At 41.2% G+C, this 24,060-nt stretch overlaps 1 protein-coding gene across 8 annotated transcripts in view; it reads left to right on the forward strand.

The window, feature by feature from the left end:
* Window positions 1-22,615: 22,615 nt before the first annotated feature.
* The window catches only part of RPRD1A (regulation of nuclear pre-mRNA domain containing 1A), a 69,182-nt gene continuing 67,737 nt past the window's right edge, over window positions 22,616-24,060 (forward strand). For all 8 annotated transcript variants that reach the window (XR_015153731.1, XR_015153732.1, XR_015153733.1 and 5 more), the window contains exon 1: window positions 22,616-22,913. Coding sequence is in view for 3 of the 8 variants with exons in the window: in XM_086372735.1 (XP_086228861.1) it covers window positions 22,763-22,913 (151 nt within the window). In the remaining 5 variants the exon portion in view is untranslated. The remainder of the gene's footprint in view (window positions 22,914-24,060) is intronic.

Genomic DNA, 24,060 nt, shown 5'->3' on the forward strand with positions numbered 1-24,060 from the left:
TATACTTGTCAATTCATTTATATTATTGTATTAGGTGGCTTTATTCAATTTTTTACATTTTTATCACAAAGGGCACTTCAGAAAATACTGGTCCACAGTTTGTTCAAAGCTGTCCCTAACTTAGAAAATCCCCCCCAAACAAAAAACAAACCCCAGAACCTAAGCTTGAGAAGAAGCAATGATACCCTAGATTCTAAGGAGAATCAAGAACAACTGGGCAAGACTCTACAGCCTGTGTACTGAAAGACAATTTTGGACCAGCATTTCTGTTCCCCAGACCAAGCGAGAGGGGTCTGACTAACGAGAATTACTTGGATTGGGGTGGGCAGCAGGAGTGCTTGAAAGGATGAGATGGGACGTCTCCTTCTCAGGCTAAATGATTGCTGTGCTCCAGAAATCCACAGACCCGCCCTGATGCCACTGCTGGGTCAGTGCAAGATGAAATTCTGGACATTGGAAACTGTTCCTCCAGGAGTTTGGGAGATGGCTTGTACCTACTTCTTTCATAGAGATTTTGAAGATGGAAGGTGTGCTGGACCAGTTCACAAAACAGGAAGATAGCAACCATAGTTTGCACTCCAATTTGAACTCACTAGTGTGTATATAGAAGATTTAAGGAGTTGGTTCCCACAGCTCTGTGTGGGAGAGATTGAAGATCAGAGGACAATGCAGAAACTATAGAATATGAACCAAAGGCTGTTTGTTTGGGGGAAAACACATAACAGACTGATAGAAAATTAAAAGGTACAAACAAATAATATCTTGAATAAAGAAGGAGACATAAACAGAGATGTAGTAGATCCAAACAATCATTAATTGTTTGGATAATTAACAATCGTTAATTATGAATATTTATGGAAAAAATTGAAAATCAGTAACCTAAAATGACCACCACATCACAGTTGTTCCAGGCCTCCCTCAAAATAACACCCTTTTGCTGTATATTTACCAAAACTTCAAGCAACACATATTATCCAAGTAGATTATGGGATTAGAAAAAAAAAATTCATCATGTTAATTGAGATTAGTGTAACTTGATAAAAAACCATTCTGGGAAAAGCAATCTGCCTGGTACCTTAATACTCCCTATATGTTCTTGCAGCTAAGTCAAGAATAAAAGGCCCTGAAAACTCTGCCTGGGCCAATTATCAGTGAACAGCCTTGAAAGATGAGGTGTAAGACAAAGAGCAGATCTTGTACAGGAGAGATGGTTTCCCCAAGCTCGGTGTTTCTCAGTGCCACACACACTCAGCATGTGCACCATCCACCTGCAACCTTTCCCTTTGCTTCTATGAGACCTGAAGCCCAAGAGGGTCTTAAATGCTGCTCATGCTGCTTGCTATGCTGTGAACAGTAAAGTCCATTGTGTCCCAGAAGTTCATGTCTTATGCCCCAATCCACAAGACAAACGGGCTAACTTATAGCTTCTAAATTGGATAAAATTCCAGACCTTTACAAAACCTCATAGTATAGTACAAAAAGGGAAAGCAAAAGCGAATGCATGGTCACTTCAGTCGTGTCTGACTCTTTGCAACATTATGGACCATAGCCCACCAGGCTTCTCTGTTCATAGGAAGAATTTCTTCAGGCAAGAATACTGGAGTGGGTTGCCATGCCTTCCTTCAGGGATCTTCTCAACCCAGAAATCGAACCCACGTCTCTTAGGTCTCCTGTAAGAATCCTAAATGAAACAGCAAATCAAACTCAGAAGTGTATGTTTCGATCAAGTAAGGTGGCCCTGGGAATACAAAGATGCCTAATCAGAATACCCATTACCGTCATAAACCATGTTAACAGAGTGAAGTGGAAAGACACAAATTTAATTAATATAATTCTCATTCAGGATTAAAGAAAAGCATTTCAGCATATTAGAAACAAAATTACTAGAATTTGAGAAGTCTAGAAACTTGTCTCCTTGAATATCCCCATCGTATGAAGTCAAGGGTTTAAGAAAGAGTAGCAGTGGAGGGGAAGGGAGATGTGCAGAGAGGGAGGAAATGATAAAGACCAAAAAGAAACTCCTATTCCAAAGATGGAGTGGAACTTGAAACTCCCAACTTATATGTTTACATACAAAGTATAATGAATAAGGAAGTAGCAAGCTGCCATAATTCTATTGGAGAAGGCAATGGCACCCCACTCCAGTACTCTTGCCTGGAAAATCCCATGGATGGAGGAGCCTGGTGGGCTGCAGTCCATGGGGTCACTAAGAGTCGGACACGACTGAACGACTTCACTTTCACTTTTCACTTTCATGCGTTGGAGAAGGAAATGGCAACCCACTCCGTGTTCTTGCCTGGAGAATCCCAGGGACGGGGGAGCCTGGTGGGCTGCCATCTATGGGGTCGCACAGAGTCGGACACGACTGAAGTGACTTAGCAGTGCCATCTGGAAAGCCCAACCCTTTAAACAATAATTCCCCTTTCTTCCCTCCTTCAGCTCCTGGCCTACTTTCTGACTCTACTTACTGCTTGACTATTCTAGGTACATCATATAGATGGAATCATACAATACAATATTTGCCCACGTGAGTCTGGCTTATTTTGCTCAGTATAATGTCTTCAAGGTTCATCCATGTTGAAGCATATGTCAAAAATTCTCTCCTTTTTAAGGCTCAATAATATTTCATTATATGTATATAACACATCTTGTTGATCAATTCACTCAGTGAAAACATTTGAGTTGTTTCCAACTTTTGGCTATTTCAGGTACCCTACTGTTAGTATGAACATAAGTGCAAATAGCAGTTTGCCTGCTTTCAGTTCTTTGAGGGGTATATAATATACCCAAAAGTGAAATTGCTGCATCATATGGTAATTCTATGTCTGTTTTTTTAAGAGTTACCATATGGTTTTCCACAGTGACTGCACGATGTCACATTCCCACTAGTACAAGGGTTCCAATTTTTGGAACCTCACCAATATTTGTTTTCTGTTTGTCTGTTGCTTTTTGGTAGTCACGTCTCATTGTGGTTTTGACTTCCATTTCCCTAATGTCTAATGGTGTTGAGCATCTTTTCATGTGCTTATTGGACATTTGTGTATGTTATTTAGAGAATTGTCTGTTCAGATTTCTTTGCCCATTTTTAGATTGAGTTGTTTGGTTTTTGTTGTTGAGTTGTAGGAATTCTTTACGTATTCAGAATATTAATCCTTTATGAGATATGCAATTTGCAAACATAGTCTCTCACTCTGAGTTACTTTTTTACTCTGTTCATGCTGTCATTCAGCGCACACAAAAAATTATTTTGATGAAGTCCAATTTATCTATTTTTTCTTTAGTTGCCTGTACCTTTAGTGTCATGTCTAAATCATCGTCACGTCCAATATTATGAAGGTTTTCCCCTATGTTTTCTTCTAAGAGTTTTATGGTTTTAGCTTTTGATCCACTTTGAGTTAATTTTTCTGAATCGTATTACATAAAGGTCCAACTTCACTCTTTTGAATGTGGATATCCAATTTTCCCAGCACCATTTATTGCTGTCCTTTCCTCCACTGAATAGTCTTGACACCCTTGTTGAAAACCATATATAAAGTTTATTTCTGGGCTCTCTTCTATTCCATTGGTCTATATATCTATCCTAAAGCCAGCATCACACTTTTTAATTACTACAGCTTTTGGACCATATTTGTTTGAGTCTATTACTGAAGTTTTTATTCTATCTTTATTACTGTAGCCTTATAATAATTCTTGAAATCAGTTAAGTCTTGAAATCATGGATTTTCCAAGTTTGCATACCTTTTTTTTCCCCAAAATGTTTAGGCTATTCTATTTCCTTGATTTCCTATGTAAATTTTGGAATCAATTTTTCAGTCTCCAAAACTGTTATGCTTGGTATGTACCCCAGTGCTCATTGTAGCACTATTTACAATGGCCGGGATGTGGAAACAACCTAGGTGTCCTTCAACAGATGAATAAAGAAGATATGGTACATATATACAATGGAATATTACTCAGCCATAAAAAGAATGAGTTTGAGTCAGTTCTAGTGATGTGGATGAAGCTATAGCCTGTTATACAGAATGAAGCAAGTCAGAAAGTGAAAAATAAATATATTAACACAAACATATGGAATCTAGAAAAATGGTATTGATGAGCCTATTTGCAGGGAAGAAATGGAGACACAGATGGAGAGGATGGGCTTGTGGACACAGGGAGGGAGGGAGGGAGTGAGACGAATGGAGAAAGTAACATTGATATACACACACTACCATATGTACAGTCGGTAAGAAGTTGCTATATAACACAGGGAGCCCAGTCTGGCACTCTGTGATGGCCTAGAGGGATGAGATGAGGGAAAGGGAGGTTGACTCAAGAGGGAGGAGATATATGTATAATTATGACTGATCCTTGTTATTGTATGGCAGAAACAAACAACGTAAAACTTTTTAAGTATTGTGCTTGTATTTTTATTAGAATTAGGTTAAAACTATAGATGGATTTGGGAAGAATTGACAACCATATTTAGTCTTTGATCAGTGAGCAACAGTATATCTCTCCATTTATTTAGTCTTTGAAGTTTTCTTTCTCAGTGTATAGTGTTCAGCGTGCAAATTCTGCAAACATTTTATTGAAATTGAATCTTTTGTGGTTTTGTATGCTAAGTTGCTTCAGTTGTGTCCAACTCTTTGTGACTCTATGGACTGTAGCCCACCAGGCTTCCCTGTCCAGGGATTCTCCAGGCAAGAATACTGGAGGGGATTGCCATTTCCTCCTCCAGGGGATCTTCCCGACCCAGGGATTGAATCCACATCTCTTATGTCTCCTGCGTGGGTTCTTTACCTCTAGTGCCACTTGGGTTGACATTATTAATCATTCTTTTTTAAATTTCAATTATTAATTTATTTTTTAATATGTAGAAATACAGTTGACTTCTCTGTGTTAACTGTATATCCTACAACCTTGCTAAACTCATTTATTCTAGGAGATTTTTGTAGATAGCTTGAGATTTTCTATGTAGTATGCCTTTTGTTTCTTTTTTTTTAAATTATGACTATCACACTAGCTAAGACTCTCCCCTATTTTCCACCCATGCTGTGCAACATACAGGATCTTAGTTCCCCAAACAGAGATGGAACCTGTGCGTACTGGGGTGGAAGCAGAGTCTTAACCACTGGACCAGAAGGGAAGTCCCTGGCTAAGACTTTCTGTATGATGTTGAATAGGAATAGTGACAGTAGACATCTTTGCTTAGTTCTTATCTTAGCAGGAGAGGCAGTCAGTTTTTCACCATTAGGTGTAGTGTTAGCTTAAGTTTTTTGGAGATGCCTTTTTATCATCTTAACGAAGTTCTCTTCTATTCAGTTTGCTGAGAATTTTTATCATGAATGAATGTTGAATTTTGTCAAATGCTTTTTTGGTATCAATTGATACATTTAGTATGGTATGTTAATTAATTTTTAATTAATGAACTAACCTTGCATTCCTAGGGTAAATCTTATGGTATATGATATGTTATCCTTTTTTTAGATATAACTTTGTTTATTTTTGGCTGTGCTGGGTCTTTGTTGCTGTGCAGACTTTTCTCTAGTTACAGAGAGCAGGGACTACTCTCCAGTTGCCATGCACAAGCTTCTCATTTCATGGCTTCTCTTGTTGCGGAGCACAGACTCTAAGGAGGTTGGGGTTTCAGTAGTTGTGGCTCCTGGGCTCTAGAGCACAGGCCCAATAGTTGCGGTGCATGGGCTTAGATGCTCCACAGCATGTGGGATCTCCCCGACCCAGGGATCAAACCAGTGTCTCGTTACTTTGGCAGGCTGATTCTTTGCCACCAGCACGTGAGGGAAGCCCAGTGTGTTATCCTTTGTGTATATTGCTGGATTCAATATGCAAATATTTTGTTGAAGATTTTTGTTTCTGTTAAGCTCATGGCAGATATTGGTCTGCAGCTTTCTTGTACTGTTCTTGTCTGATGCTGGTGTCCGAAGAATGCTGGCTACATAAAATGAGGAGGGGAGTCTTTCCTCCTTTTTTATTTTTTAGAAATAGTTAATTTACAGAATTGGTATTATTTCTTCTTTAAATTTTTGTTAGAACTCACCATTGAAACAATCTGGGGCCTAGAGTTTTCTTTGAAGGTTTTTAATCTATTTATTCAATTCCTTTAATAGATAAAGGAATATTCAAGCCATCTATTTCATGTTTAATGAGTTTGGGTAATTCATGTATTTCAAAACATTGGTTCATTTTATGTCAGTTGCCACATTTATAGATATAAAGCTGTGTATCATTTATCCACTTAAGTTCTAGAGTGATATCATTCCTACTATTGGTAAAGTGCATCTTTTTTCTTTCTTGATCAGTCTGACTACAGTTTGTCAATCACAGTCATCTTCTCAAAAAATAAAGCTAACTGTAAACCTACTATAATCAAGACTCTGGTGTTGGTTAAGAGATTAAATATATAAATGAATGGAGTAGAACAGAGTCCAGAAATAGACCTACACAAATACAACCAACTTATCTGTTCACGATGGAGAACTCAGAAGTTTCCAACAAATGGAATAGGGATAATTGAACATTACAGGGAAAAAAAGAACATCTACCTAAACCTAACAACTTTTTACCCAAACAAAATTTTACCCAAAATAGATCATAAGTACAACACCATAAAACTCTTAGAAAAAAACATGAGATAATCCTCAGGACCTGGGGTTAAGCAAAGAGCTCTTAGTCTACAAAAGAATAAATTGATAACTTGAACTTCATCAAATGAAAAATTTTGGTTTTTTGAAAATGTAAGAGTCTCAACAGACTGAAAGAAAAATATTTGCAAATAACATTCAATGAAGGACTTTTATCTAGAACATATAAAAAACTCAGACGTTAATAAAACAACCTACTTTTTTAAAATATGCAAAATACTTGAACAGACATATCACCAAAAAGGACATGTGAAGCACATGAAAGGTGTTCAGCATCATTAACCATTAGGAAAATTCAAACCATGATAAGATACTCAGCTACTAGATAAGATACTCACCTACTAGAATGGCTAAAATAAAAAACACAATACCAATTGCCAGCAAGGATGTAGAACATCTGGGACTTGCATACACTGCTGGCAGGTGTACAAAGAGGTACACCCACTGTGAAAAGCTATTTGGCAATTTCTTATAAAAGTAAACCTACATTATGACCCAGCAATCCCTCTCTGAGTGTTTAGCCTAGAGTAATTAACTTATGTTTACCTGAAAACTTGTATAACAGTTCTATACAGGATTGCCAGAAACTGGAAACCACCCAAATATCTTTCTACAGTTGAATGGATACATAATACTCTGGTGTTTGCTCCATGCAGTATTATTCAGTAAGGAACAAAATAGCAATGCTCAGGAATGGGAGAAAAAATGACAAAACCAATACAATTGGCCAAAAAGAACACAAAGACACAGAAGACTGCCCCTGTTCCCTCTCTGAGTTCACCCCGGCATCTTCCCACGTGTACTTTTCCAATGAAAACACTGGGCAGTTGATGTATACAACTTCCATGAATATCAAAGGCATTGTGCTACGTGGAAGAGAGAGAACGAGAGGTTATATATTGGATATTTCCATTTCTATGACGTTCCGGAGGAGATAATAGGAGAGGAAGAACAGGCCAGCAGTTTCCCAGGGTTGGTGTTGTGGTGAGGGTGTCACTATAAAATGGTAATGCAAGATTTTTTGAGGTGATGGAACCAGTCTGTATCCTGATTCTAATGATGATTGTACAAATCTACATATGTATTAAAGCTTACAGAACTCCAATGAAAACTTAAAAAGCAAATTTTCCTGTAAAACTTTTGGTAATTTAGTTGTACAATGTACAAATTATTTATTTATACAAGGGTGTGGATGTACGATTATAAATTTTAAGTATATACAGTGAGGTGGGGGAGTTTTATTTTTTTGGCTGCACTGTGAAGCGTGCGGGATCTTAGTTCCCTGACCGAGAATGGGACCCGTGCCCCTCTGCAGTGGAAGTGTGGATTCTTAACCACTGGACCGCCAGAGAAGTCCCGTCCCATTTAGTATTCTTTCTTTATTTTCTGTGGGGCTTCTCAGGTGGCTCAGTGGTAAAGAATCCACCTGCCAATGCAGGAGATGCAGGAGATATGAGTTCAGTCCCTGAGTTGGGAAGATCCCTTGGAGAAGGAAATGGCAACCCACTCCAGTATTCTTGCCTGGAAAATCCCATAGACAGAGGAGCCTGGTGGGCTACAGTCTATAGAGTCACAAAGAGTTGGACACGACTGAGTGACTGAAGATGAGCACACACGATAGATTTTCTGTACTTGAATTTTACTTTATGATGCCTTTATTGTGTGTGGTAAAACATAAACACATAAATGGTACTGATTCAACTTTTTAAGTGGACAGTTCACTGGCATTAAGTACATTTTTACTCTTGTGAAAATATCACCACCACCCATCTTCAGAGCGTTTTCACCACCCTATACTGAAACTCTGTATCCATTGAAGAATAATTCCCTATCTTCCCTACCCCCAGCCCTTGGAAACCATGGTCCTACTTTCTGTTTCCATGTATTTGACTATTCTAAGTACACCATATAAATGGAATCATGTGGTATCTGGTCTTCTGAGTCTGGCTTATTTCACCTAGTATAATGTTTTTAATGTTCGTCCATGTTGAAGCATGTGTCAGAGAGTCTTTCTTCTTGAAAGGTGAATAGTATCCACTGTATGTATATACCACATTTCATTTAACCATTTGTCCAATGATGTAGTATTGGTTCCATATTTTGTCTTTTGTAAATAATGCTGCTATGAACAAATATCTATTTGAGTATCTGCTTCTGTTCTTTTGAGTATATACACAGAAATGGAATTGCTGAATCATAATTATATGTTTAATATTTTAAGGAACCACCATACCATTTTCCACAGCATTTAAAATTTCCACTAGCAATTTTCCCCACTGACATTTTGTTAAGAGGAAAGGTATATATAAGGGTTCTTTAAAAACAATTTTATTTTATATTGGGGTATAGTTGATTTACAATGTGTTAATTTCAGATGTACACAAAGCGATGCTGTTATATCTATTCTTTTTCAGACTGTTTTCCTACTTAGGTTATTACATAATATTGAATAGAGTTCCCTGTGCTGGACAATAGAACTGCCATGTTTTTTTAAGCCAAGAATAAATATATTTGCATTGGAGCAAGAATTATATAGTTAAATCATTTTTAAGTTTATGTGTAAAATTCTATGATTCTATTACAACTAATCTAATGGTAAAGAATTCTTATGAACTGATTTACAAAATTAATCATCATTTGCAAAGTTGTTTCTGGGAGAAAATGCTTTCATAGATTCCTTGTGTTGTCTTAGAAAGTTTTTTTTAACTTGGAAATGCCAATACACAGGCTATCTAGACTGTATTTAAATCAGTGCAGTAACCTGATTTAATAGAACCAGTCTGCCGCCTTGTGGAATTTTAATGCAATTTCCAGTTTTATAAACAAGTGAAAGTGAAGTCGGTCAGTCGAGTCCAACACGACCAGGCTCCTCCGTCCATGGTCCGTGGGATTTTCCCAGGCAAGAGTACTGGAGTGGGTTGCCATTGCCTAAACAGGATGGCCATAATTTAGAGATGATGCCACTTGCGTTCAATAATTGTTTTGTTTTTCTTAGTGTCAATTTAAAGAACCAGTTTTTAAGATTTATTTTTAATTGGAGCATAATTGCTTTACAATATTGTATTGGTTTCTTCCACATAACAATGTGCTGCTGCTGCTGCTAAGTCACTTCAGTCGTGTCCGACTCTGCGCGACCCCATAGACGGCAGCCCAACAGGCTCCCCCGTCCCTGGGATTCTCCAGGCAAGAACACTGGAGTGGGTTGCCATTTCCTTCTCCAGTGCATGAAAGTGAAAAGTGAAAGTGAAGTCGCTCAGTTGTGTCCAACTCTTAGCGACCCCATGGACTGCAGCCTTCCAGGCTCCTCCGTCTATGGGATTTTCCAGGCAAGAGTACTGGAGTGGGGTGCCATTGCCTTCTCTGATAACAATGTGAATCAACCCTAAATACACATATGTCCCCTCCATCCTGAACCTCCCTCCCACCCCCCAAACCAGCCCACCTCTCTAGGTTGTCACAGAGCACCAGGCTGAGCTCCCTGTGTTATACAGCAACTTCCTACTAGCTATCTGTTTTACACATGGTAATGAATATATTTCAATGCTACTCTCTCAATTCGTCCCACCCTTTCCTTCTTCCGCTGTGTCTACAAGTCCGTTCGCTATGTCTGTGTCTCTATTCCTGCCCTGCAAATAAAAAGATCCAGTTTCATTTAACATATCTATATAAGATCTATATGAGGATAACTTTGCTAATAAGTTATCCTAATAAGTTTTGCTAATGGGCAGAAGTATTTGAATTAATATAAAGGTATTTTCTGTTCTTGTTTAGGAGGAATACATAAAACATGGAAATTGAGTGATCATGGAAAAAGATTCAAATCACTCTTTTACCACATAAGAGATTGCATATTGCAGAACTTCTCATTCTTAAGAAAAAAATGCAATTTAAAAATAAAATTGTCTACAATTTATATGAACTTTGAAAACATTATGCTGAGTGAAATAAGCCAGAAACAAAAGGACAAATACTGTATTTCTCCTTTTTTATTGTATGGAATTAAAAATTAAAAAAAAATCTCTTCCACTTTATCTTCAGTTCAGTTCAGTTGCTCAGTCGTGTCCGACTCTTTGCGACCCCATGAATTGCAGCATGCCAGGCCTCCCTGTCCATCACCAACTCCCAGAGTTCACTCAGACTCACGTCCATCGAGTCAGTGATGCCATCCAGCCATCTCATCCTCTGTCGTCCCCTTCTCCTCCTGCCCCCAATCCCTCCCAGCATCAGAGTCTTTTCCAATGAGTCAACTCTTCGCATGAGGTGGCCAAAGTACTGGAGTTTCAGCTTCAGCATCATTCCTTCCAAAGAAATCCCAGGGCTGATCTCCTTCAGAATGGACTGGTTGGATCTCCCTGCAGTCCAAGGGACTCTCAAGAGTCTTCTCCAACACCACCGTTCAAAAGCATTAATTCTTCGGTGCTCAGCCTCCTTCACAGTCCAATTCTCACATCCATACCTGACCACTGGAAAAACCATAGCCTTGACTAGACACCTTTGTTGGCAAAGTAATGTCTCTGCTTTTGAATATGCTATCTAGGTTGGTCATAACTTTCCTTCCAAGGAGTAAGCGTCTTTTAATTTCATGGCTGCAGTCACCATTTGCAGTTAGTTGTAAACATTTAGCAAAGGGAAAGTAATTATGAAGTAATAATAGCATTGAGACTTCTCTGGCAGTCTGGTGGTTAAGACTCCGAGCTCCCAATGCAGGGGGCAAGGGTTCAATCCCCAGTCTGGAAAATAAGATCTCATATGTTGCACGGCTCAGCCGAAAAGAAAAAAAAAGAATAATAGCATTTATTAAGGTCTGTTGTAGTTCTGAACATAATTCTTTCAGTTCATATAACAACTCTGCAGTATAGACCTGATTAATTTCATACTGCAGATAAGGAAAATGAAGCTCAGTTAAATTCATTGGTGTGACAAAAGTCTCAGCACCACTTGATGCCACAGAAAAGGCTTCAGGTCCTGTCAGTTTCCAAAGCTGAAACATTGGGGGAGTTCTCACTGGGCACCCCATCTTAAAAAGGATTTCCTGATCTGTTGTCTGGTGTCCTTTTTTGCCATTTCCTTTGAATTACCTGATTCCACATTAGAGATGTGTCTTGTGTCCTGAACTCTGCAGGGCTGGCTGGCCTCGGATTTTTTCTCCAATTCACAGGAAAGTACGCGGTGCTGAATAGGGAGGCATGACAGAGCGGGGTGATTGCCTGCCAGACAGACTGGGCTTGCTAGGCTGCACCATAAAACACCAGGCTTTGAACAAAGAGGAACCATTCTAGTATTCCAGGACTTGGCCAGAACATACTCTAATGGTTCAAGAGAAACATTGCCAAGCAGGCATGTTCATAGATGTCAGGCCAACATAGCGATGGATCTGAAAGCCATTCTTTCAGCAAATACTTACTGAGCTTTGACTATGATCAGATGCTAGTCTATGTAATATTTTATTAAGTATTGAAACAGACAAAAAAACCCTCCCCTAATAGAGCTTTCATTCTAGAAGAATAGGCAGACAATAAGATACATAGGTAAATTAAGGCGTGCAGTAGAAGGTGATTTTTTTTTTTAAAAGGGATTATAGAATCAGATATTTCTCCTGAAAAGAAAAGACCAAAGTAAAATATTGCTAAATCTTTCTAGTCAACAAAACATAAAATTGCCAGTCAATTCTCATCCTCATCTTGGCTAAGTAGCAGCATTTGACATAATTGACCATTCCCTTCTAATGCATTCTTTGGATTTCAGGATTCCACACTACTGCTTTCCTCCTATCCCAATGCCTAATATCCTTTGGCTATTTTTAGGTTATTTCTTCTCATTTTCCCAACCTCTAAACACAGGAGTGCCCTGAGACCTTCTCTGTCAGTCTGCACTCATTAGTGAGTTCATGCAGTCTCATAATTTTAAATACTGTATATCACCAAACTCCAAAATTGTAACTCCAGCCCAGACCTCTCCTCTGAACTAGGGCTTCCCTGATAGCTCAGTTAGTAAGGAATCCACCTGTAGTGCAGGAGACCCCGGTTCGATTCCTGGGTCAGGAAGATCCCCTGGAGAAGGGATAGGCTACCCACTCCAGTGTTCTTGGGCTTCTCTTGTGGCTTACCTGGTAAAGAATCTGCCTGCAATGGGGGAGACCTGGGTTCGACCCCTGGGTTGAGAAGATCCCCTGGAGAAGGGAAAGGCTACCCACTCCAGTGTTCTGGCCTGGAGAATTCCATGGACTGCATAGTCCATGGGGTGGCAAAGAGTCAGACACAGCTGAGCGACTTTCACTGTCTTTCTTTCATATCACCAAACTCCAAAATGGAAACTCCAGCCCAGACCTCTCCTCTGAAGTGTAGGCTATTCAGTTGCTTACCCAACATCTTCACTTATAACTGCAAATTTAATATGAATTTCTGTTTCTTCCTCCTTAAGGAACCTGCCTTCCCAGTGTCTTCCCACAGTTAATGACAATGGTCAGCCTTCCACTTTCAGCTCAGGCTGCGAACCCTAATGTCTTCCTTGACTTTTCTCTTTCAAACCTTGCCTTCTTAGTAAATTTGGCGTGTTCTATTTGCCAAATATATCCAGAATCTGCCAGCTTCTCATCCTCAGTGTTTCTAGCCTGGTCTCACTCACCATCATCCTTCACAGGATTATCACAAGTACAGGTTTCTCCTGCTTTTCGGAAAGTTTGAGTTTCGCCACTTTGCTTTTGGGAAAATATCTACTCACTGAAAGAAATCTCAAGAGGATTTTTCGCTTTTATGGAGAAAAAGAGAAAGGCGAAAATAGTGTTTAGGAGCTAGTGGGTTATGGAGGCTGCACCCAAAGCTGGAGAATGGCACTGCCAAACTCCTTCCCTGGGAACTGAGCTACACTCAGCATCTCAGCATCAAGGCACCTGAGCTTTTCACTGTTGGCGTAAGCATCTGTGCTTTATCGCGATTTATTTTTTCCATCATTAGCAAGATGTGTCCTAAGATAATTGCTTTTTCTCCTTCCATCATTTCAGCTTAGAAAAAATTTTATAAGATCACTTTTGCTTACGGATAGCCAGGGAAACCTGTGTCCGATCTCTCTCCTAACCCCTTGGTCCAGCCCCCTCAATCTCTTCTTGACATGGAAGCTAGAATGTTGGCTTTTTAAAACTGAAATGTAATAAGACCATGTCCTTTTCCTGTTCAACACTTTCCAACAATTTCGTTTCGCAGAGTAAAAGCCCAGGTCCAGGGCTATGTGACTGCTCTTCCCTCCCCCGCCCTGGTTTACTCTCTGCCCTCTCCTATGGCTCTCCTCTCTGATCACCCCACCCTGGTTTTCTCTCTGCCCCTCTCCTATGGCTCTCCTCTCTGATCACCCCGCCCTGGTTTTCTCTCTGCCCCTCTCCTATGGCTCTCCTCTCTGATCACCCCGCCCTGGTTTTCTCTCTGCCCCTCTCCTATGGCTCTCCTCTCTGATCACCCCACTCCAGCCATATGAGCCCTCCTTGCTGTTTCTTGAGCCACACCAGGCACGCTCCTGTGTTAGCATCATTTCATTTGTTCTTCCGTCAGCTTGACACACCATGAAATAACTGCTTGGCTCCTGTTTTCCCGCCTTCAGATTTTCGAGTGTCATCTCAATGAGGCTTTCCCTGGCTGTTTAAAAACTTCTAACTCACGTCAACACTCCGCCGCGGCCCCACCAACCCCGTTTACTTTTCCCCATGGCACTCAACCCTACACACCAAATAACACTTACATACATGGTTCACTCTTCACCTCCATATAACTTCTATGAGGGGCAGTGATTTCTGTCCATTTTATTCATTGCTCCTCCCCTCGGACCTGGCTCCTATCAGCTGTTCAGTATGTCAGTGTCCTCCAGGTGGGCCATAGTTACACACCCGCAGTTAAACGAGGTGGTTTGCCAGCCTGTTGCAAAGTGGGAGAAAGGGCACCAGGAGAAACTGTGGAGCGACTCCAGTTGTTAGCAAGGACTTAAAGAGCAGTAAGTATATTAGGGATTTGGGAGAGAAGGAAATGGGGCATTGCTCTGGATTGGACGCTGCCCAGAAGCTGTAATAACTCCCTGGTTGGGTATCTTAATGAGTTTTTTCAGGATAGAGGGAAGAGTGCAAACCTAACACTGTAATTGGTAAAAGAGCAGCAGCAGTTATATTAACAACGAGAGGGGGGATGTTCAGTTTTTTTTGTGGTTTACACAGTAACCCTATTTTTTATAACTGCTTAGATAAGATTAATGAAGTGATCTGGTTTTTGTTTTGTTTTACCTCATGCTGTCAAGGTCACAGAGTGGTCTAGATTGATGTAGGTGTTCTGTGAAATTGTTTATGTCCATCAAGGAAAATACCTTGTCTATCAGTGAGTGCCAGGCCAATAACTGATGCCACCTAGACATAGCTGAGAGGACCAGACTAGTTCCCAAGGTCAGTGGTTGCTTTTTTCTTATTCAAGCATACATTTTTAAAAATGATTTAATGAGTGAATACAATGATGGTCTTCATATACCTGAAGGGCTGTCACATGAAAGTGAAATAGGCTCATTTAATAAGAATTCAGAGGGTGAAGTTGGGACAATGGGTAAGTCACAGAGTGAGCAAGTTTCCACTCACCATAAAAGCTTTAAAAAAATTGAGGCCCTCAGTAGAAAGAATTCCAGTGACTTGACTTCTGAACGGAGGCTGGAAATATAATGGGTTAGGATGTTATAGACGTGACTAAGGCACTGATTAGAAGCCTGGACTAATTGCCTTTAATTTGTATGAAGCTCTGTTAAGATCTCCCAAAGCTTGCTTGGCCTTCCAATATTCTTCCTATGGAGTTCCCAAGAAGAATCAGATAGTGGCTCCAAGCTGTTCTAGGTCCTTTGAGGATTCAGAGTCTGGAAGTGGAGACAGACAAGGAAGCAAACATCTGCAGTGCATTGCATTCCCTCCTCCCCCCAGCTGCAGTAACCTCTTTGCTATTTTATGTCTCTATGGATTTGCCTGTTCTAGTTACTTATGGGACTTCCCCTGTGGCTCAGGGGTAAAGAATCTGCCTGCTATGCAGGAACTATGGGATTCCCTGGTGGCTCAGATGATAAAGAGTCTGCCTGCAATGCGGGAGACCTGAGTTTGATCCCTGGGTCAGGAAGATCCCCTGGAGGAGAAAATGGCAACCCATACCAGTATTTTTGCCTGGAAAATCCCATGGACAGGGGAGACTACCGGGCTACAGTCCATAGGATTACAAAGAGTCAAACACGACTGAGTGTCTTCACTTTCATGCAGGACCTGCAGGAGATGCTGGTTTGATCCCTTGGTTGGGAAGATCCCCTGGGCTACAGTCCATAGGGTTGCAAAGAGTCAGACATGACTGAGCATCTTCAATTTCATGCAGGACCTGCAGGAGATGCCGGTTTGATCCTTTGGTTGGGAAGATCCCCTGGGCTACAGTCCATAGGGTTGCAAAGAGTCGGACACGACTGAGTGTGTTCACTTTCATGCAGGACCTGCAGGAGATGCTGGTTTGATCCCTTGGTTGGGAAGATCCCCTGGAGGAGGGCATTGCAACCCACTCCAGTATTCTTCCCTGGCGAATTCCATCAACAGAGGAGCCTGGCAGGCTACAGTCCATAGGGTTGCAAAGAGTCAGACTGAAGCGACTTAGCATGCATGTACAGGTACTTCATATAATTGGAATCATGAAATATTTGTCCTTTGGGTTGGACTTATTTCATTCAGCACATTTTCAAAGTTCACCTGTGTTGTAACATGTATCAGAATTTCACTCCTTTTTATGGTTGAATATTATCACATTGTATGTATATACTACATTTTGTTTGTCCATTGGTCTGTTGAGTCAAGCCAATTTTATTTTATTATTTTTTTATATTTATTATTTGGCTGCACAGGTCTTAGTTACAGCACATAGCATCTTCCTTCATGCATCTTTAGTTGTGGCATGTGGGAGGTTTTTTTTTTTTAGTTGCAGCCTGTGCACTCTTAGTTGAGGCATGTGGGATCTAGTTCCCTGAACAGGGATCAATCTCAGGTCCCCTGCACTGGGAGCACAGGGTCTTAGCCACTGGACTACCAGGGAAGTCCCAATTCAAACCAGTTTTGAAAGGAGCTTCTTTATTTGGGGAAGGAAAGGCCAGGTGTTTGCAGGAAGGATATTGTTTGCATGATAGGTGAATAGAGCAGTGGAAAATGGAATTGTACAGGATTTGGGAAATAATTAGCAAAGTTTTATCACTGCTTGAGGGCTCAAGAACACAGAGGGGGGAGCTGTGGCTGATGGGGCTGCTGAGAATGGCAGAACTGAGTTAATAAGAGCCTTGCATGCCATGCTAAGACTATGACCTTTTTCTTATAGACAAGAGAGACACATTGGAGGTCCGTCCCCTAACTCCAATCAAAGTCTGTTTATTCTATTTATTATTTTTTCTCATTATACAAATAATACATGCTTGTGTTCAAAAAGTCAACCATACTGAAATATAAACATTGGAAAGAAGAGATTACCATTTTCTTACCCATATAGCTAACCCCTATTAAAATTTTGATGTATATCCCATATTAAAACTCACTAGCTGAAGACCACAAGAACCATTTAAAGTTAAAATTAGGTTCATTTAGCTTGCTGCAGCAAGGAAGAGCCCACCCCAGGGAATGTATAGGGATGTGTGGGGATGTATCATTAAGAAGGTATTGGGAAGAGTTTATTACAAGATCTGAGCTTATGCTGGCAGATTCTAAGGAGTCTTTAGGGAAGGTAGGAAACTGTCCTGGATTGGGTGCTGTCAGGACACAGGGACAATTTGGTAGATCTTTAGTAATTTTTATCTGGACTGCCAAAGGATTAAGATTGGGCAGGAGCTATCATTGGTAAAGAAGCTGTAATCATCCTTGTAGGTGTAAGAGGAAGATTTTAGCCATTTTCATGGCTTCAGTGGGGACTTGTTTCACTACAGTCTCAGAATGGCCTTGTCTGGTTATTGTTTATATCCTGTAAGGCCTAAATTGATGTTTTGTTAGGAACGTTACAGCCTGTGTGCTCAGTCACTCAGTTGTGTCCGACTCTTTGTGACCCTGTGGACTGCAGCTGCCAGGGTCCTCTGTCCATGGAATTTTCCAGGCAAGAATGCTAGAGTGGGTTGCCATTTCCTACTCTAGAACATTACAGCCTAGAGTGAAAATTAATAAAGGTAAACCTCACTAAAGTGGAAAGATTGAGGGCAGGAGGAGAAGGGGATGACAGAGGACGATGGTTGGATGGCATCACCGACTCAACGGACATGAGTTTGAGCAAGCTCCGGGAGATGGTGAAGAGTAGGGAAGCCTGGCGTGCTGCATTCCGTGGGGTCCCAGAGTCGGACACCACGGAGCGACTGAACAGCCCTAAAATGGAGTTGGAAGGCCAGAAGGGGGAGCTCTCACACACCTATCACTGGATCCCCAAAGGAAGAGAGAAACCCTGTCTCTCCAGCAGAAGCCACACTGCTACCACCAGAAGGAGGGGAAATTTTTTGTCCTTGCCTGGCAACAGCCCAGCCAATGATAAAGCCACTATATTTCAAACTCCCGTTTCCTTCGATGGACCTTCTGGTTCTAACAGCTCCTCCCAACTTTCCCTTCTCTGTAAGAGTTTTCACTCTTGTTTTACTGGGCTTCCTTGTGGCATACCACAGTTGTATGCCCTGAAGATCCCCCACAGGGTCACAAGGAGTCAGACATGACTGAAGCGATTTAACACATGCAAGCTGTTCCCAAATACACTCATTGTGCTGGTAAAAATAACTGGTGGTTTTTATTGTTTTAGGGTAGCACTAGCTATCAGCTTTCAGATTACCTTTTACTTTCTCAGTTCCCTATTTTAACCCAGGGCAGATGAAGTCAGCCTGCAGGATATTTCACTCTGAAATTCAGATCTACTGTCAAGATTCCATTCATCAGAAGGTTGTTTAGAGAACACTATCTGCTGTTGAACTGAAGTCAGAGCTTCATATTCCTTTTTTAGCAGATGAGCTGTTGGATCAGATGTGACAATGGCTTTATGGCAGTATTTATGTGTATGGGGAAAATATGTGCAGGCCAAAGTACCTGACTTCCTCATTTCTTGTTTTCTGAAACATTTTGGTATTATTAAAGATTCCGGAGAAGCCTATAGAAATGTAAGTACATTTTTCTTTTACGATAATATATATTCTACATTGAGAGGTCAATATTATATCCAGAACAACTCTATTTTGATCATTGCCTGCTCATGTTTATGAAATTTTGAAAAAGTTTCGAAGACTTGGGTGGCATTCACTTACCTTTCCCATTACTTCTCTATGGCAACTTATAGCATCCCCCTTCCTCCACTTTGATGGAGACAGAAACATCCCTTCCCGGGTGTGAAATGACAGGGATGTTAGACTTGTGAATGTCTTGTCTGTTGTGGTGTAAGCCATATAAAAAAGTTGTTAGTAGGGAATCCCCTAATGGTCCAGTGGTGGGAACTCTGTGCTTTCACTGCTGGGAGCACAGGTTCAATCCCTGGTGGGGCCACATGGTAAGGCCAAAAAAAAAATTGTTATTAATTGAATTTAAGCTTCCCTGGTGGCTTAGTGGTAAAGAATCTGCCTACCAATGCAGGAGACATGGGTTCTATCCCTGGGTCGGGATGATTCCCTGGAGAAGGAAATGGCAACCCACTCCAGTATTCTTGCTTGGGAAATCCCATGGACAGAGAGCCTGGCGGGTTACAATCCATGGGGTCACAATCCATGGGGTCACAAAGAATTGGACACAACTTAGCAACTAAATAACAACAAATTGAATTTAGTTAACCAGAAATCAACTGATGGTTGATTCACAAGGAAAAGATACTAGAGGGGATACTGGGTGGCACTCAAAGGAAAGTGGATGCAAACCCAACAGTTAGTTTTATTACGTGTTTTAGCTAAAAGATAAGAAAATCACATTAGGCGTTAGGTATTATACCAAGGACTAACTGAAGATAAAAAGTGGGAAACATCCAGTAGGATGCTTGGAAACATGTCTGTGGGTTGCTGGTGCTCCCTCCATCAAGAGGAGGTCCTATTGTGCTTCCAACATAGAGGGTACAGGTTTGATCCTTGGTCAGGGAACTAAGATGTCACATGCCATGTGATGCAGTCAAAAATTAAAAAAAAAAAAAAAAAAGTAGAGTCTATGTCCTACTCCCATGAATGGGAGTGGGCTTTGACTGTGTTGTCTAATAGAAAAGATAGAAGCAACTTTGTGTGACCTCCAGTTGCCCCTGGGACACTCACTCTAGGAGACTTCTGCAGTCCTCTAAGAGATCTGCATATCCTGGGGTTGCCATGTGGAGAGATCATGTGAAGATGAAGGAGGGAGGGAGGGAGGGAAGTGGGGAAAGAGAGAGAGGTGAAGAAGAGGAAGAAGGAGAAGAGGAGGAGATGAGAAGATAAGAAAAGAGAGAGAAGGGAGAAGAGATGGATCTGAAGGCCCTAGCTCTTTCACTTCCCAGTGGTTTGAGTCCAGGCATCAAACATGAGCAAAGAATCCTTTGAGGTGACTCTAGCCACAATCTGACTGTGACCTCATAAATGCTAACTGACCTTGGTCATTCCTCAGGTTTTTGAGCTAAAATAAAATGATTGTTATTGTTTGAAAAGTCACTCTTTTGGGATGGTTTACTATGCTTCATGAGACAACTGGAACAATGAATTGATGTCGTGTAACTTGATACCAGCACTTGCTTAGGTCCTTTTTATTGAATTTTTCTCTGATCGTCTTCATAACCTAAAAGCTCCTGGTCTAAAATTATATAGAAGCTGGCTAGGTGACTGGTGAAGACAGTAGCCATGCAAACCTTTTGGTGATAAGATTGAACAGCTTTCCCTCATTTATTATATTTAGTACTATTATCAGAATAGAGGAGAGTAATATATTGTATAAAGGATTAATTTGTAATAACCTGAGAGCATTGAAAAAATCTCTCTACTCTTTCAGTTCATAAAATGTATTACATGTTATCATTTGACAAGAACATTCAAATCTGGAAACTTGTAAGTGAAATCTTTTGTACCCTGTTACTGTATGTCTTTGTATACGAACATCAGTATGCTTCTTTTAACTGGAGAAATACACCATTGAACATAAGTTTATTAATGATTTACATATACAGAGCATAAGGAATTATAGCTATCATGTTCTAATAACTTAAAATAGAGTATAATCTACAAAAATGCTGAGTCACTATTTGTACATCTGAAACTAATATAGTAAATCAACTACACTTAAATTAAAAATAAAAAATTTTTAAGTAAAAAAAAAAACACAAAATTTAACTTAAGACAACTTTTTTAGCTTGTAAGTTTTCTTTTATCCTAAGTTTGGTAAACATAAGAGCCCTCATAACTGTTTGGATCCATTACAATGTGGAGAATGTGAAATAAATGTAGTCATTGCTATTAGGTTTCTTTTTTTTTTTTACTGAAATAAAATACACATAACAAAATTAACCATTTGAAAACATACATTAATTGCATGTAGTACATCTTTGGGCTTCCATGGTGGCTCAGACAGTAAAGAATCAGCCTGCAATGCAGGAGACCTGGGTTTGACCCTAGGTTGGGAAGATCCCTTGGAGGGGAATGGCTATCAACTCCAGTATTCTTGCCTGCAGAATTCCATGGACAGGGGAGCCTGGCAGGCTAAGTCCATGAGGTGGCAAAGAATTGGACACGACTGAGTGACTAACACTAACATACATCTACAATGTTTTGCAGCCCCTGCTTCAAATAAATAGGTCTATTTGATGCCTACTTGGTGGAAAGTTCTTAAGCAGTGCTTCTCAAAACATGGCTTAGGCATTCCTGTGGTTTCTTATGTACCTTCTTTTTTTGCATTCATATTTAGAATATGACAGTATCTCCTCTTCTCTTTTGTGATGTATCATAATTCAGACAAATGCTATGTCAAAATGTGCTAAATTAATTATGAGAATTCTGAAATTAGTTTTTAATTCTGTAAGTAATACATGAATATGTTCTTGTAAAAGATGAAAACAATTCAGACAGAGCTTAAGGGTGCCAATTCTTATCCTGTCTTTACAACACTATTACTGCAATGTGTATTTTTCTAGACCTTCTTGCCATGCCTTTACATACTTATGAATTCTTATAAAATATACATTTTTATAAAAGAAACATTATTCTGTATCTTTTCTTTTGCAATTTAAAAAAACCCAATCCACCACTGGATTTATAAATCTTTTAAACTACTGCATGTATTCTGTAATATGAACTATCACAAATAATTTAGCCATTTATTTAAAGTCCCAACCCCTCTCTGTTACGGAGCTGGACCATACAACGCCCGGTGTTCAAGGGATTTTTAATTACCCCTTTGGAGACATAGTTTCTCCCAGAAGAAAGGTTCTAGGCCTGGCAAACATGCTGGTGTTTTCCTAGCATTGATAGCAGTTAGGGAAATCGCAGGGTCACAAGAAAGGTGTATAATAAAATGGATTATATCACGCCATATTATCTTCCAAAGTGGCTGTACTAAATTTAAACACCTATGAGGCGATTTTAAATACCCCTTGGAAAAGAGAGCTTCTCCTAGGAGGAGGTTGGCCAACCCCGCCCCGCCTCCCGCCCAGACCCGCCCAGACCCGCCCCGCCTCCCGCCCAGACCCGCCCCGCCTCCCGCCCAGACCCGCCCCGCCTCCCGCCCAGACCCGCCCCGCCTCCCGCCCAGACCCGCCCCGCCTCCCGCCCAGACCCGCCCCGCCTCCCGCCCAGACCCGCCCCGCCTCCCGCCCAGACCCGCCCCGCCTCCCGCCCAGACCCGCCCCGCCTCCCGCCCAGACCCGCCCCGCCTCTTCAGCACTAGCCTCAGTCCCGCCCCTTCCGCTAGGAGTTCCCGCCTCTCGGCCGCGCCTGGTTGAGGGGCGGGGCATCGGTCAGCCGTGACGTCACTGCCGGCTGGACGCCATCTTGCTGGTTTGCGGCCGGTGTTGGATGTGGCGGCAGTGGTGGTGAGGGCGTGGGGAAGGGTGGGGTGAGGAGGCGAGGCCGCGGCGGGGGCGGCGAAAGTCTCCTCCGCTCAGCCTCACCGCGTGGGACGGCGCAAACGCGGTGCCGGAGGGATGTCCGCTTTCTCCGAGGCGGCGCTGGAGAAGAAGCTGTCGGAGTTGAGCAACTCGCAGCAGAGCGTGCAGACCTTGTCCCTGTGGCTCATCCACCATCGCAAGCACTCGCGACCCATCGTCACCGTGTGGGAGCGGGAGCTGCGGAAAGGTGAGTCGGCCGCTCTTCGCCCCCCGGCCTGTTCCCTGGAGCCTCCGGGACCCCCCTCCTCGCGCTCCTTGCGATCCCCACTCCCCCAGCGACCCCAGCCCCCGGGTGCCCCGCACCGCCCCTAACCCGGCGCCCCGGGCTCCCTGGCGTCGGTGGGCTGCCGGCGAGGAGGAGCGGCGTGCACCGCGCTTCCTGCGAAGCGATGTTTAGTAGGTGTTGTTGGATAAGATATAAAGGATTAGTGCTACTGTTTAACGTGGAAACAGTAGCCAGGGGCTCAGGACTCCGCTACTAATTACACTCAAATTTAGCAGTGAGGTTTTTTTTTTCATTGTGTACAGTCTAATGGAGGATAGGGGGAAGGGCAAAATTGGGAAGTATGGAAATTAAAAGATTGTTATGGGGTTGGGAGATAATTTTATTTCTATAACACAAAACTCAATCTTGTAAAATCAAGAGAGGAATCAGAGTTTCTAGACTGGGGGAGTCTAAAATAAGATGCATGATGTAATGGAAAGAATCCTGAATTTGTGGATTTTAGAGGATTGTAGATTTTAGGAGGACCTGGATTAGGGAGATTTCTTAATTTCTGGATTGCACGTGCCTCACCTGAAAATGTATTAGTTAAGTGATCTAAGGTACTTTCTTGCTATATTATTATACGTCTTTAGGGTAGTGACTTTATTTTACAAAGCATTCGATAGTGCTTCTGTAAGTGAAGTTAACTTTTTTCCAGCTGAAGTCTGCTGTCACTAAAATATCTAGAAGAATCATTTCATTACTGCAGAGCAAATTTATCCAGGAGAACTGATTGTATGATGGTGCGACTGAAAATTAAAATATTTGATCTGCTTAATCTGGATTTATACCTTAATTCTTAATTCATTGGATAAAGAGAGTAGACTCTTCATTGTTGTTTCAGGCATCCTGATGTACCTGATATTATTTTTTAAGCATTTAGCAAACAGTTATTAATCAAATAGATGCTTGTGTACTGATCCATATGAAAGCCATATGTTGTATTAATACCATATCCAAATTGTTTATATAGAATGGAGACAAGCTGTGATTTTCTTGTATATTTGCTTGTTGTTAATTACTTAGAAAAAACTGATGTAGAGTCCTGTTTTTCACTTCATATGTTGAA

Source organism: Bos grunniens, chromosome 24 (genome assembly GCF_055505025.1).
Source record: "Bos grunniens cultivar Pamir isolate PY7600 chromosome 24, Bosgru_T2T1.0, whole genome shotgun sequence".
NCBI classification, from domain to species: Eukaryota; Metazoa; Chordata; class Mammalia; order Artiodactyla; family Bovidae; genus Bos; species Bos grunniens.